General features: G+C 41.8%; 1 protein-coding gene and 1 long non-coding RNA gene across 3 annotated transcripts; both read right to left on the bottom strand.

The window, feature by feature from the left end:
• Positions 1-2,019: 2,019 nt before the first annotated feature.
• On the bottom strand, positions 2,020-7,328 carry LOC144710964 (heparan-alpha-glucosaminide N-acetyltransferase-like protein (DUF1624)). Of its 2 annotated transcripts, none has more exons than XM_078584830.1 (13): positions 6,796-7,328; positions 4,993-5,130; positions 4,780-4,861; positions 4,613-4,689; positions 4,432-4,538; positions 4,211-4,322; positions 3,674-3,790; positions 3,501-3,592; positions 3,351-3,417; positions 3,190-3,268; positions 2,988-3,079; positions 2,753-2,896; positions 2,020-2,350 (listed from the first exon to the last, which is right to left on the bottom strand). In XM_078584830.1, the coding sequence occupies exons 1-13, from the start codon at positions 7,084-7,086 to the stop codon at positions 2,324-2,326; spliced, it is 1,425 nt and encodes a 474-aa protein (XP_078440956.1). In that variant the 5' UTR covers positions 7,087-7,328; the 3' UTR covers positions 2,020-2,323. The 2 variants fall into 2 exon arrangements, with proteins under 2 accessions (XP_078440956.1, XP_078440957.1); XM_078584831.1 differs by lacking the exon at positions 6,796-7,328 and adding an exon at positions 5,696-5,809.
• A 994-nt stretch (positions 7,329-8,322) lies between these two features.
• Positions 8,323-12,154, bottom strand: LOC144711108 (uncharacterized). The gene is made up of 3 exons (XR_013583467.1): positions 12,008-12,154; positions 10,421-10,795; positions 8,323-10,342 (listed from the first exon to the last, which is right to left on the bottom strand). It is a non-coding gene; the product is annotated as an uncharacterized LOC144711108 (long non-coding RNA).
• Positions 12,155-15,843: the final 3,689 nt, after the last annotated feature.

Here is a 15,843-nt window from a genome sequence, read left to right as displayed (position 1 = left end):
CTGGAGAACTGGTAAATACTTCGGCTACATAGAAGGGTTTTGATAAGAAACGCTCAATTTTTTGTGCGTGTGCTACGGTTAAACGATCCTCTTCATTTTAAGGCCGAAGGATAAGGAATGAGAGGGGTGTAGGTTGAAGGTAGGGTTTCCTCACTAGGTGATGGAGCCTCTCCTTCTCTTAGGTTATTTTCCTCCAATTTTGTTTTTTCTTGCCTAGTTAAGGATCTTGAAGTTCCTTGTCATTCCTCAATTTTGAAATGGCTTGAATTTCTTCAATAGCTTCCTCGTTGTCATGATATAGGCTTTGCTGTTGTAAATGACATAAATTCTTGGGGTTGATGGAAGGTTGAGTTGGAAATTGACTTGAGTGGGAGTTTGATTCAACTCCCTTACCTCCATGGTCAACTATCCTTTGCTTCAAGCTCTCCAAAAGCTGTCTTGTCTGCTCTTGAGCTTCCATCATCATCTTTGTTTGTGTTTCCATCATGGCTTGCATGCGCATCTCCATTTCTTCCCTTAGCCTTCGATTCTGCTGGTCTATCATGTGAGAGATCAAAGGTGTTAGAGTACACAAATCTTGTACCTGGTTTTGTGGAGCTGCTTGATAAGGCGGTTGTGGTGGGGTCTAGAATTGGAGTTGTTGCTGGAAAGGTGCCTTGGTCCCTTGGGAGTAGATTCTTTGGTTGTTGTAGATAGGCCTCTTTGGTCCTCCCCAAGGATGCTGGTTGTAGTTCAACACATGCACCTCCTCCTCTCCAAGTTGGCATGCTCCATCCTCATGATCTTTGCTGGAACATAGAGAACAAATCTTTGTTTTCACAAGGGGTAAGTTACAGAGAAAAGCATTCTTTAGAGTGGAAGTCAATTCTTCAAGCTTCTTGTTGGTTTCTCTTATCCCTGCATGAAGATCAACTTCCTTTGAAGTTACTTGCAGCACTCCCCCTCGTTTTGGGTTGGCGTTTCTTCTATTTTGACTTGCTCTTATTTCCTGCATGTTAGTTTCAGCCACCCTTTCCAAAAGATCAAAAACTTCATCCTCATAAACAATATAGAAAGGGCCACTGTCTATTTGAGTCACTTTGCTTTTAAGAATATCAGGAAGTGATTCATAAAAAAATTCAGCTAGGTGACATTTTTCTATTCCGTGGTGAGGACATTTTTGGATTAATTCATTAAGCCTTTCCCATGCTTCACTAAATGCTTCATGATCATGAGGATAATTTTTTTGAATTTATTTTCTATGAAAATTAGTTTTAGAAAGGGGATAAAATTTATGGTGAAATTTATTCTACATTTCTTCCCATGAGTTAAATGTTATGCCTAAATTTCTATACCATGCAAAAGCCTTATCTTTCAAAGTAAGCGGAAAGTATTTCATTTTTAATACTTCAGTAGTTAAACCAGGAATATTTTGAGAGGAACATCGAATGTGAAAATCATCAAGAAATTCTACGGGGTTTTAAGAAGAATGACTAGTAAATTCGGTGAGAGAGTTAAGTAGGGCATTGTCATACCTAAAAATAACCCCCTCACGTACATTGATGTGGATGCTAGTTTGCCTTAGACTTCTTGACGGAGTAGATCTGTCCAGCATCGTCCTTCTCCTCCCTTGTTGTGGCTGACCATCTTTTGCCATATCGACTTCTTTATCTTGAGTTGTAAGTGTTACTGGAAGGGAGAATATTGAGTGTCTAGATCTTCCTCAGCACTAGTCCCAACCTTAGACCTTATTAAGACCATCAATCTCCTAAGAAGTTAATAGTACTGTTTATTGAAGGTTAGATGCCATTAACTTCAGCAAAATTAGAGAAAAAAATACAAATTCACTAAATAAAATCATCATACTCCTCGGCAACGGTGCCAATTGATAATTCAAAATTTAGAGGTAATTAGTGATGATTTAACTTCACTAAAGTAAAGTGCTCTTTCCATTTCCACTCCACTCTTTTCGCTATTTAAACGATTTTATAAATGTAAAGATTATCAGTAAAATTAGTTAAATAAAGTGCAAAAGCGATGTTCGAAATGAAGTGCAATAGGCAATGATGCCATGTGAGAAAATGTGAGAACAATTTCAACAACAAAGAAAAAAAAAATCAATAAAGATAGAGAGAACTAGATGAAGAGGTCACGTGCTTTTGAGTTCCCAAACAGTGGGTACACATCAAAACAATAGCCCTCCACCCCTCATCCTATTTATATCTATTTTTCATGGATATCTTATGATCCTGGGGACACTTGGAGGCAGACCCCTCCCATCAAGGAGATGTTCCAGGAAGTGATGCAGGAGAGATTGTACAGATTCCGCGATCTTCGACCCAGCTCACCCACCCACCCCCACCAGATGCAGCTGCTCAAAACAAGTCCACTACCATTTCAGAGAAATAAAAGGAAACATAAACGGAGAGTGTGAGACATTTACATTTCAGAGAAATATAAATGTTTTTACGAGCGGAAAGAGAGAAGGGAAGGGATAGAGAGACGAATGTAAGGAGAAATATTTATGGAGATAAATAGAAAGAGATTGAGGAGAGATGGAAATTGATATAGAGAGAGAAGACGGGGAGGAGCACAGAGACAGGAGAGGGAAGATGTAGAAAATCAGAAAAAGATGGGGGATGGGAGTGACAGAGAGAGAGAGATGAAAAGATACAGATTGAGGGAGAAGAATTGGTAATATTTAGTTAGAAAAAGGATGACAGAAAGAGAGAGAGAGAGAGAGAGAGAGAGAGAGAGAGAGAAAGAGACTGACCAAGTTGTTCTTGGGGTCTCCCCAGTAGAAGCCCTGAATAAGAATGGGCAAAACATTGCAGCCAAGGAGAATGTAGATCATCAGCGCATGTGTACCTATCCACTCAATCACAGCAGTGGGCCGCGTATACCTATAGACATCCACCTGCATGGTCCAAGTCCACTAGCTTAATCTAAGAGTTTTGGCGAGCATTTCATTTCCCAGTAACAAAAAAATATATAAATTTCCAACTCACGAGGGCATAAATCCCAGTAAAAAGGACCCCCCCGGCACCAGCAGTTGCAAGTGTGTAGCTCAGCGAATACAAGGCCTTGTTCATGTGCATCCCTATGAGCAAAAAGGCTCCAGGATCAATCCAAGGTAAAAATCGGGGGTATTCTTTTACAAGACTGTTTCTTCAAAAAAAAAAAATTTATTTTACAAGACTGACTGCTCACCAAAGAAGTCCATGGAGAAGGCCAAGGCCAGCAGACAGAAAGAGGGCATCATCCACTGCACGATCCTCTCCTTGTGATCCTAAGACAAATCAGACACGTTGAATTAAAACTAAATAACGTCAAATAGTAAATAACAATTTCTAGCCAAAAGTTGTTAAAACCTTGAAGTGTATGATGACGTGGCCAAACTGCACCCCGATGAGGCAAGTTACAATGGCCATCACGGTGCTGCAAGACAAGAAAATTGGCTGAATTCTTATTTTTGGATCGACAAAAACTAATATTTACATCTAAAAAAGAATGGGACCCACCTGATGAGTCCTTCCGGGTCAAAGGGAGCTTCGCACCATGAAGGGGCGTCGGGCGGTGCCGGACCATAGTTTGGGGAGTTGATACTGCATTGCTGTGGCAACCAAAGAAGAAGAAGAGTGAATTAATAAATTGCTTCTTTGACCCATTTTAAAGGCGGATGGAGTGAGCATACCGGAGTTCGAGTATAAACGGGTCTTCGGTAGAGGTGTTGAATACCCAGGATTTTGCGGTCAATCATGCCGACAACGTTGCACCCAGGGCCTGTATCCCCTCTCACTCCGCACTTTACCTAAAAATGTTGAGCACAAGGATGAGAGACTGTTCAATCTTCTTCCCGATGAGTTTTCTCTAGCAGCTCCAAACATCAAATTATTAGTATTCGCCAATAAAAATGACAAGACAACGATGATGAGCCATCAGTGTCATTCTCATCAGCCAATGACAAGATGACGATGTCGATGACAAAGGTGTCATAGTCATCGTCACATGTCAGCCGCTAGAATGACAATAACCGTCTCAGGGGTATTTTTGGCATTTTTTAGTTTTATGCAATTCGTAATCGTTATTTTCACACAGTTTGTGACAATTACGGTGATGATGCCAATTACTAAATGTCAGCTTAATCCTGGGATGTAAATTGCTACTCTGCTCAGATTTATCGAGTAATTCAAGCAAGAGGGTTGGGGCGAGTATTAAAGCGAAGACTCACCAGAAAGGTCTTCGGTTGGGGCCCCTCGCTCGGTACCTGGTACTCCCAATCGGGTACAAATAGCCCATATAACAGTGCCAAGTATACCCCAGACAGTAACACCCCCACCAACCTGAGATCAATTTAAGAGTTATAACTTGGTTCATCTTTTCTTGGGTCCACGCGGCAACAAGATACTTGTGTCTGGAAGCAATCTATTCAGGACAGAAAGAATGACTTACATTTGCATTCTGTACTTCCTCAGCAACGAAAGCCCCGAAGTGACATTCTCATCGTTCCTGAGCCAAATCTCACACAGGGCCGTCACCAAGTAAGCGATTGCAATTCTCTGCCGAGAGCATAAACTAGGTGAGATTAATTAACAGATATTTTAATTCTCAAAAAAGTGCAAAAAATACTAACTTGAAGCACGCCCATCCAGCGTATCTTCAACATGTCAACGCCATATGTTAGATTGTTAACCCCGTGGAAGTACCCTCCTGAGAGTTAGATGTTTGAAACTAGATACGAAGAATGGCTCCAGATGAATCCAAAAGGAGTCAAAGGAAAGTTAAAATTGTACGACCAACCTTGCAGCACCAGGCCAAGGATTAAGAGCTTCAAAGCGCGAAAAATAGCCTTTCGAGTGGCAACACCTCTGTCCGAGACTCTCTGTATACGCAGGTCATCATCAGATATATTAAAAAGGAGAAAGCACAACGCAATGTATACTAAAACATGCATTTCTAAAACATGTATGTTTCAAACATCGAATGAAAAGTGACAAGAGTTTGGAAAAACACCTTGTACGCAAAAGCCAGAGCAACCCCGACAATAAATAAGAAAAATGGCATGACAAAATCTGCCAGAGTAACGCCATCCCATGGAGAATGATTTATTGCAGGAAATATTCCGCCCGCGTCATCCACAAGTATCATCAGCTGAAGGAGAAAACGAGTACAGTTATGTTCACATATTTAAGTGGCTATTAAAACAACATAGCTCAAATCGGAAAAATTAAGATCCATAAACAATCGACAAGATAAATCATGAAAGACTGCCACGTAGCGAGGGACAGCAAGTAAATGCCACGGAGGGCACTAAAGCAAAACACATCCATAAATAAAAAATTGAAGAACAAAATCCATCTAAAAATGTTAGCCCTACTAAAGAAAGTTGCCACCTTTACAAATGTCTCATTAATAAAGGGTTTATCAAGTAGTCGCCGAAAATTGTTTTTTGACTGGCCTTTTCACAAGTGTCGTACAATGGGAACGAGAGTGCAACGCATGGCAGGTAAAATCAGTCTTTCTGTGGCATATGACGTTTCAAACGAATCGTGTGTGTAAAAGCGACGAACGGCATAGATGAGCCCAGCAACTATCATTGAACGAAACCTATCTATCCACGACGGTAACAAACAGATGGCGAGAAGGGGGCCACAACTTAGTGAAATGAGATACAGTTCAAGAAGAGAACATGAAAGAGGAATATAGCACGCCTTACAGGAATATGTGACATTTAGATTCAATCGAGAAACTGGCCGACCTAAGCGACATCCCAACCGACCAAGTTTTAGCAGACGGGGAAAAGCTGCTATGGACAAAACCCACACCAAGCTGCTCTTCCCAAGAAAATAGACTTGTCATTAAAGCATCTATACATAGATGGGATGCAGAAGTATCAGGAGATGTATTTCACATGCGATACATAGATGAGATACATAGTTTTGTTTAAAAAAAAAAAAGAAATCAGGAGATGTATAGATAGTTAAACGCTAAGAAATTAGATGGCAGGCCAGGATCTAAGTTTTGAGTTATAGGTGCAAAGACGACTCTCACCGGTAGTTTTTAGTGTGACGCCAACCAAAATTCGGTAAACTTATCGTCGGCGGACGGGAAAAGACGCCACCTAGCGAAATTCGTCTTGGGTCGTCGAGTACACGCGACCCAAGAAAGCTATTCGTGCTGGAGATTGAGACAGTTAACGGAGACACAGGTTAAAAAAAGGGCTAAAAAGGGCTAAAGAGACAACCCCAGAAGGAAAAAACAACAAGAAATTTCTGAGGCTGATCGAAAGATTAAAAGCTTGGGTGGCCCACCAGCATGGCGGGCAGGTCATTCCCAAATCGATATCCAATCAAGCGTGGTGGATTACTATTCCAAAAAACTAAAAAAAAATTGCGTTCTTGAAGGTTTTCCAGAGTTTTTTAGTCGGCCATGAGAGGAGACCAGAAATTTTCTTTCGAAGATACGACGACCCAATCGCGAAAGGGATCATCAGCCGTGGTTTACAGCCCACGATGTGATGGGGAAAAGAGTGAGTGGTGACGAAGCACCGACGGCGGAAGAACAAGGCAAGAACGGATCGCGGATCTAGAAAGAAGACCTAATTTTCGATGGAAGTCTGTTGGAAGATTTCCACAAACCGAAAGCCTCAGTAATGGAATTTCTAGAAACGAATGATACGAAAGTTAGATTAACAGATCGGCCAGATCAAGATCTATAGGGAAACCGGCAGAAGATGAGGATAGAATGCAATCTTGATAGATTTACCGCGAGAGAGAAAATTAAAATGCAGGTGTAGAGAGGAAAAATCTCGCTTACCACAACAGTAACCCCTCGAAACACGTCCAGAGACACAAGCCTATGATTTTGCGCAGTGATCTTCTCTTCTGACTGCTTCGTCGTCGTCGTCGCGCAGCCCCCGGCTTCCGCATCACCGGCACGAGAATCGACGATGACACTCTCGTCCGCGGGTCTCGCCAAGGCCTTGTCGAATCCACCGGCAACGTACCCCTCCTCCATCGCCAGAAGAAGCCGACGCTCGGCCTCGCCGTCGTTCACCCCGGAAGGGATTTCTTTCTCGTCGTTTCGAATCAATTCGTACACCCCCATTCTAGAAAATCTACGAGGATCCGACGAACCAGTTGAAGAGAATCGAAGATCAGAGGGAATGCGAACGGAGAAAGAACTCGAAGATCAAGGGAAGAATCGATTCTCTTGAAGAACAAGAAGAAGAAGATGCAGAGATGGAGTAGAGAGCAGACTAGAGACGGAGAAGACGGAAGATCGATCCGGCGAGCCGCCTCCGTTCCCCTTCCTCTCTTCTCTCCGCCTTCAGAAATCTGGTATGGCCACTGCTCCTATTTATACTCCCATCTCCCCCCATCCTAAAAACACGCTTTCCCTCTTCGCAACTGCCCGACTCTCTCTCACTCTCTCTCTCTCTCTCTCAGTTAGTGGGACTGGGGACAGCCCACAATCTCCTGTCATGAGATAGAAAGAGAAAGAGAAGTTGAAAGAGTCAAGGACAGGGATGACGGAATGGGCAGGGACACGGATGGGACGGTAATTTCGTCCGTAGACAAGAAATCGTTCCGTCCAGGACTTTGGACGAAATAACCATCCCGTCTGGGGCCTTGGACGGGGGAGTATAGTATGCGTGTGACAAGTCCACCTGTCCGACGCTCATGCTGCTCCACGTGTCAATTTCTGAGTGGTCTAATGCTGATGCATGCCCTGTTTCGTCCTGGGACGTTGGACGAGATGACAATTTATTGGACGGGACGGTACGTGGATGAAAGAAAATGTGACGGGACGAACCCTACACAGGATGATTTGGATAAAAGTTCAAAAATTGGGACGAACTTCATCTGGACGATCTGGAACTTGACCCATTGGACCCATCCCAGGGAATGGTTATTTAGTCCATTAAATAACCATCCTGTCCACGGGCACGCACTGTAGAAGTAGCACACAGACTGGCTCAGCCAAAATAAATGTTGATATTTTAGCTGTAAAGTTCTAACTTCTATTTTTCTCTCTTTACGTCATCCTCGCCATAACCCCATAACTCTATCACTCTTCATCTTCCTCTTTAAACCGATGTTTTTTAACTTCCCATTTTTATCCCTCTCCAGCGTTTGCCATATCTGTCTATATCTCTCTCTCTACATCTATCCCTCCTCTCTATTCTGGCTCCAGATGTCGCGATTGGCTCTCTCTTGTCAGACGCTTATGAATGCGGGTTCTGCCGCCGACGCCGCATTTTTCTGATTAATTTATCTGCGAATATTCGCATCTTAAAATTTTTCAGGATTACGCATACGACATATCTCTGATACAGCCAAAAGACGATTTTCACTCTCGATATCGCGTAAGTTAATTATGGAAATTAGGAAATAGCCGTCCGGGGAAAAGGGGAGGTGATGACGTGGCATGTTGGAGGCCACCGACAGCGGGCCGCCGAAAAGAGACGTATCCGTATGTTTGTCTTTTCCGACGTCAGACCGGCCCATTAGGGTAGTCATTGAGGCAGCGGGCCCACTAATTATTCTGGTCGATATTGACAAGCCAACGCAGGACGGCGGACTGGGCCTCGGTCGTGAAATATCTTCGCCGTGTCTTCTTCCACATAATCAATGTTTTCGTCTCGTCTTCGCTCTTACTCCATAGCATAGAGAGAGAGAGAGAGAGATCCAGATAAAAGAAAGAAATACAGAGAAAGAGAGAGAGATCAAGGGTCGAAGAGATGGAGAAATGTGTAAACAAGAAGAGAGAGAGATCCAGGTAAAAGAAAGAAATACAGAGAAAGAGAGAGAGAGAGAGAAAGAGAGAGAGATCAAGGGTCGAAGAGATGGAGAGATATGTAAACAAGAAGAGAGAGAGAGATCCAGATAAAAGAAAGAAGTGCAGAGAAAGAGAGAGATATCGAGGGTCGAAGTGATGGAGAGATATGTAAACAAAAGAGAGAGAGATCCAGATAAAAGAAAGAAATACAGAGAAAGAGAGAGAGAGAGAGAGAGAGAGAGAGAGAGAGAGATATCGAATGTCGAAGAGATGGAGAGATATGTAAACAAAAAGAGAGAGAGATCAAGATAAGAGAAAGAAATACAGAGAAAAAGAGAGAGAGATCAAGATAAGAGAAAGAAATACAGAGAAAAAGAGAGAGAGATCAAGGGTCGAAGGGATGGAGAGATATGTAAAGAGAGAGAGAGAGAGATCCGGATAAAAGAAAGAAATACAGAAAAAGAGAGAGGTATCGAGGGTCGAAGCGATGGATAGATACGTAAACATACAGAGAGAGATCCAGATAACAGAAAGAAATACAGAGAAAGAGAGAGATCGAGATATGTAAACATAAAGAGAGAGAGAGATCCAGATAAAAGAAAGAAATACAGAGAAAGAGAGAGATATCGAGGGTCGAAGTGATGGAGAGATATGTAAACAAAAAGAGAGAGATATGCTTGTAGAAGTAGAGAGAGAGTCGTAGTCAAAGCTTTACAGATAGAGAGAGAGAGAGAAAAAGCCGCGGTCAAAGGGTTAGAGAGATGCATATAGAAGTAGAGAGAGGCAGAGAGGGAGAGACATGGTCAAAGGGTTAGAGAGATGCATATAGAAATAGAGAGAGGTAGAGAGGGAGAGACATGGTCAAAGGGTTAGAGAGATGCGGGTTAATAGCACAAAATATCCCAAATTTTTTCATAAATCTGAGATATAACCTAAACCTTTTTTTGGCACGGTATATCCCAAACTCTCTAAGTCGACGCTGACATATCCCGGTGATGACGTGGAATCCATCGTGGTTGCCAGGTGGATTTCCGGCCAGATTTTGACCTGGCGGAATCCACCTTGGCAGCCATGATGGATTCCACGTCATAACGGGATTCCACCTGCCAGGTGTTTTCCAATAAGAGAGAGGCGCATTCTAGAGAGAGAGAGAGAAGGAGAGAGAGAGGCATTCTAGAGAGAGAAAGAGAGGCATTCTAGAGAGAGAGGCATTATAGTGAGAGAAAGAGAGGCATTCTAGAGAGAGAGGCATTATAGTGAGAGAAAGAGAGGCATTCTAGAGAGAGACGTTCTAGTGAGAGAAAGATAGGCATTCAAGAGAGAAAGAGAGGCATTCTAGAGAGAAAGAGAGGTGTTCTAGAGAGAGAGAAAGGGAGAGAGAGGCGTTCTAGAGAGAGAGAAGAGAAGAAGGGAGCGAGCAGTGAAATGAGAGAAAACTCACAGAATGGGACATGAAAGCGCGGTCGGGGTCGTCGACAATGGGCGAGAGCATGCCGTCGTAGTCAAGGAACAAGGCCACTCTTTTCCCCTTGGCTTTCTCCGCGATTTGCTCGAAGGCCGACAATGCAGAAGGGTACTTGAGCTACGAAGAGAATCACCCCCATTAAGACGCGAGAAACGAGAGATTCTTCAAAGATTGAAGAGGATCGAGAGAAGTCACCATCCAAAGATGGTAGGCAGTTTCTGGATCGTCTTGCAGAGAGTCGGTGAAGGCGGCCTTGGAAAGCCTTCTTCTTGGAGGGGACGAAGCGGCCATGGCGTCGAGCCATCCGTTGGATAGAACGTCGTCCAGTAGCCTCGGAGTGACTCACCTGAGAGATATGGGGGGAAGAGCTCCGCTTGGCCGCGGGATGGCAAGTTCGACGGCATGATGATTCTTGGCTTGCTCAAGGGCGCGGGTCGGCGATTACGGGAGTGTGCGTCGGGATCAGATCCATTCGATCCAATCAATCAATTTGGAGTTTGTGATTCCCTTCAATCCTCGTCAGATATTTTATTCTATGAAGAAATCACCGTTCACAGGAGGCAGCAACGTCTGTAATAGAAAGAATCAAGCATCGGTTTACACCGTTGTACTCGGTCTGCAATGCAAACGCGTCACGATGCTTCTGAACGATTGGGAGCTTGACGTCCCTTGCATGATCTGACGACAAATCTAGAATGTGTTCTAATTGAACCCTTGAAAATCCCCAAGCAGAAAATCTCTCCCTCCCCTCTCCCCTCCCTCTCTCTCTCTTGAACCTTTGATAAATCTCACTCTCTTTCTCTCTCTCCCCCCTCTCACTCTCTTTCTCTCTCTCCAATATCTAAGACGATTGTCGATAACCTTCCCCTCTCTCTCTATCTATGTCTCTGTTTCTGCGCCTCCTCTCTCTCCCGCGCGATTCGATTCGGTCGAGTCTCTCTAGAACGCCTCACTCTCCCTTTCTCTCTCTATCTCTCTAGAATGCCTCTATTTCTCTCTCTAGAATGCCTCACTTTCTCTCTATAGAACACCTCTATTTATCTCTCTAGAATGCCTCTCTTTATCTCTCTAGAATGCCTCTCTCTCTCCCTTTCTCTCTCTCTCTCTCTCTCTCTCTCTCTCTCTCTTATCGGAAAACACCTGGCAGGTGGAATCCCCGTTATGACGTGGAATCCATCGTGGCTGCTAGGTGGATTCCGCCAGGTCAAAATCTGGCCGGAAATCCACCTGGCAGCCACGATGGATTCCACGTCATCACCAGGATATGTCGGCGTCGACTTAGAGAGTTTGGGATATACCATGCCAAAAAAAAAGTTTAGGTTATATCTTGGATTTTTGAAATAATTTGGGATATTTCGTGCTATTAACCTGAGAGATGCTTATAGAAGTAGAGAGAGGTAGAGCGGGAGAGACATGGTCAAAGGGTTAGAGAGATGCATATAGAAGTAGAGGGAGGTAGAGAGGGAGAGACATGGTCAAAGGGTTAGAGAGATGTATATAGAAGTAGAGAAAGGAAGAGAGGGAGAGACATGGTCAAAGGGTTAGAGAGATGCATATAGAAGTAGAGAGAGGTGGAGAGGGAAGGACGCGATTGAAGGGATAGAGAGATGCATGTAGAAGTGGCGAGAGGGAGAGAGAGAAGACGTCGAAGAAATAGGGAGACGCATTTAGAAATTTAGAGAGGAAGAGAGAGACGTGGTCGAAGAGTAGAGAAAGGCACATAAAAGTAGAGAGAGAGAGAGACAGAGAGAGAGAGAGAGAGAGAGAGAGAGAGAGGTTTACCTCGAATCCATGTCGTCGTGGCCGTAGAGATAAGATAGCGAAGCAAGAGGAAAAGAGAAAGCAATAGAGAGATAGAGAGAGAGAGACGTTTGTCTCGTGCCCCCCAAGTTGTCTCCAGCGATAGAGAGATCGCGGGAGAGACAAAACGTTGTCCAAGTGGAGAGAAAGAAGCTTATCTCGTTCCCTCCACTCGTATTCGTGGAGACAACGAAGCCAAATGAACGGCGAGAGAGAGAGAGATGCGACTGAAGAGAGATGATTAAGATATCTACTCTCTTCTCTGATGTGGTCTTCATTGCGCAGACGGAACTCAATAGAGAGAAAGAGATGGGTCGATACATTGATAAACGCATCCTGAAGGTATCATTTTATATTCAGATCTGTGGATGTATCGTACATTCTATTGCTAGAGAGTTTTTTCACCAACTTTAGAACTGCGGAATGGAAGCCGGGGAGTGAAAAGAAAAGATAGAGTGAAAGAGAGAGAGAGAGAGACACACACAGACAGAGACAGAGAGACAGAGAGAGAGAGAGAGATTGACCTCAAGATAGATAAAAAGATACTTAAACGATGGAGAGTGGACGGCTCGTGATGAGTGACTGAGTGAGCTCAACGGTGAAGGCTATTTTTTGGGCTAGGGAAGTCGCGTTCATGGGAAAATCGATGGCCAGAGTTCAATTACTATGCAATTATTGGTTTTCAATGTTTACATATGTTAATAATTGTGCAACCTTTAATGCAAGGGTTGTGCTAGATTAAACAACTGGGTAGTTTCTATTGTGTCGGCTCTGTGAAAATCTAGACGGAAATTTTGTGGCCACCATTCATGTTTCTTCTATGTAAAAATATTTTTTTTCTGTTTTTAGATCCTCAATCTTTAGAGCTATACCGAAATTAACATAACATGGTACAAGATTCAACGTTGACTGAAGGAGAACGGAGAGTACCAGAATCCACCATTATTAAACAATAATCATTTAAGAAAGGACTTTGATTTATAAGTTTTTTTGTTGATTTGTGACATGTTGCCTGAAATTATTGTTCTGGACGTTTACTTCTATTTTAAGTTGCCCACCCATTAATGCAAGGGTTGTGCTAGATTAAACAACTGGGTAGTTTTTCTATTGTGTCAGCTCTGTGAAAATGTAGAAGGATATTTTATGGTCGGTCCGTACCATCGGCGGCTTCAATGTCAGTACCCTGATTTAATCACTATCATTATTTAAAATCTTCAATTTTCAGTGCTATGCTGAAAGTCACGTGCCACATACAAGATTCCAACGTTGAAGTTCTCCCAACCCGCCGTATGCATGGATTATGGAGAAAATGCAAAAATAGGGGTTGACCAAAGGAGCACGGCGAAATGCGGGGCTCCAGCATTAATTATTAACAGTCATTTAACAAAGGGCTTTAAATAAAAAAATTATTTTGTTGAGTTGTGATATGTTGGCTCAAATTATAGTTTTCGATGTTTACTTCTAATAATAATTATTAGTTGCGTACCCTATAGTGGTAGAGTTGTGCTAGATGAAACAACTGGGTAGTTTTCTATTGTGTCGGTTCTGTGCAAATCCAGATGGAAATTTTGTGGCCAATCCGTACCACGGGCACCATTCATCCCAGTGCTCTGATGTAGTGTCCAACTTGTAATTTTATAACTTGTAATCTCATTGCATGACCTTCATCAGAACGGATGCATTGCAGAGTGACATGGAGAAGTGAATTATGTTATATACCATAAGACCATCCTATCCTCTGTACATCGTCTTTCTCATTATCCTCGAGTTGATAAGGAAATAACTTTCCTTCTCTGGTATAAAAATTAAACCAGAAAGAATGGATAAAAAATATCTCAAGAAATTCCCTCTATTTTCGTCTCGTATTTCATGGACAAGCAATGTGATATCTTATGCCTAGATAATTTCCTTGATGCACCTTAATGAACTCAAAATTAAGGATGAAATAACAACGTTGTGAAATTAAGTGTAATCAATAATTTATAAACCTATGCTCGTAAATATTCTAGTTAGCTAGTTACAAGTAAGGGTCGTCTACACAAGGAACAGATGTTAGGGAAGGAACTTTCTCAATCGGCTGAATTCGAGAAGATTAGAAGATTTGTGCACATCGTACGACAGTGAATGGATAAAGATAGTGGTTACGATAGAGATTTGAGCAATTTTAAAAGGTTGACGAGTAGCGTGTTAGTAGTAGTGGTGGATCATTGAGTAAGAAGAGAGGATCGAGGTGAATCTATATGGTGGCATGAAACAGTGACGCAAGACGAGAGGAGAATGAATGATAAGAGGCAGTTAATTAGGGTTTTATAAGTTAAGTTTTATGATAGATTAGGATGAAGAGAAAAGACAGGATCATGATGGCGTTGGTGGTAGTGACGTGGTTGGGAGTGGACGCGGTGATGGAGGTAGATGAGTGATGGTAATAGATATAGGTGATGGATGATAATGATGAATGCACTACCTATGTGTGTTAGAGAAAACTCAATGTAAGGCAAGAGGCTAACGTTAGATCCCTATATTTTTCCAGGATCACGGATCTTCTTGATACATATCAACCTTTCCAATTCTTTGGTGAACCTCTCCTAAAACTAGAGATGTCAAGAAACATTTATGGACCTTCAAAACTTCACTTTCATTCAATCTGTCTCTCTAGGAGGAAGTGAACTTAAAGATGTTTCAAAGATCAGGGGCCCAACTTATAGATCCATCCATATGGATGGCTAGATGACAGAAAGACAAAGCTACCCTTAAAATTTCAGCGCCATCTAAGTTATGGATCATCGGACATCAAGCCTATAACTTGGACGATTCCTAGTCGTTGTTTTAATCCAAATATTTCTCTCGTCTTCATCAACATGGTTTTGTCATTTGGTTAGGGTTTTGTCTTGTCCTAGCATTTAATGCGATCATTGGTTGAGTTTCTTCCTCGTCATCTGCGATCAACGGCTCTCATCACGCCACGTGTCATCTAAGGAAAAAGACAAAAATAGAAGAATAATAACATATGATTTAAATATATTATTTAATATCTGGGTTGAAGCTGACGTGGCATTGCGTCAGTGCGAGAAATGCAAGAAACTATCACCTTTTAGTTTATTGGGCCATGTCACCTGCGCAAGGAAAATGTAAAAAAGTAATACCGTTATCATTAAATGTTATTATGACATCGTTAATTGTGATGCCATAATGGTTAGGGTAATGATTAGCTGATACCAATCATTAACAGGGTTAATTATTTGAAGTCTTCAATCATTACCTAAGTCATGGTTTGTTGCCATTTGATGAATCGAAACGACAACATGTCGCATCACAAAAATAAAGGTTTTAAAATATGTTCTAAAATCCATATTTAATAAAGTAAAGGCCAAATATATATATATATATATATATATATATATATATATATATATATATTGACTTTTAAAATCATATCTTTACAAATTTAAATTAAAAAATGTCCAATAAAATTATATTTTGGCTCAAAACATTATATTGTTTCAGAATTTGATGTCACAAAATCCCAAAAATACATAAAAATGAAAAAAATCAGAATATCATTTTTAAAGTAAATTGAATCATTTTAAACTTGATAGCATGTATATATAATTAATTTAATGCAAATAAACATGTAGGCATAGTCAAATTTAGCTAATAAACTGCACATTGTCACAACTTGAGGATGGTTTATACCTGCCTAGATGAAGCTGAAGTAGAAATATCAAATTATATTTCCCATGAACATTCATCTTCATGAAGTTATTCCCATTTAACAGAATAATCTATTATTAGTACCATGGTCCACTTAAATCAAATCA

Source organism: Wolffia australiana, chromosome 13 (assembly GCF_029677425.1).
Source record: "Wolffia australiana isolate 7733 chromosome 13, ASM2967742v1".
Lineage (NCBI taxonomy): Eukaryota > Viridiplantae > Streptophyta > Magnoliopsida > Alismatales > Araceae > Wolffia > Wolffia australiana.
This window is presented reverse-complemented; position numbering and strand designations above follow the sequence as displayed.

What these genes read in the sequence shown, in the direction of transcription:
- LOC144710964 (XM_078584830.1), bottom strand. Translation starts at nt 7,086, where the DNA reads ATGGGGGTGTACGAATTGATTCGAAACGACGAGAAAGAAATCCCTTCC. An exon ending in GCTGGATGGGCGTGCTTCAA is followed by an intron (nt 4,539 to 4,612) that starts GTTAGTATTTTT and finishes TGCTCTCGGCAG; the next exon opens with AGAATTGCAATCGCTTACTT. An exon ending in CTTCTCCATGGACTTCTTTG is followed by an intron (nt 3,080 to 3,189) that starts GTGAGCAGTCAG and finishes TTTTGCTCATAG; the next exon opens with GGATGCACATGAACAAGGCC.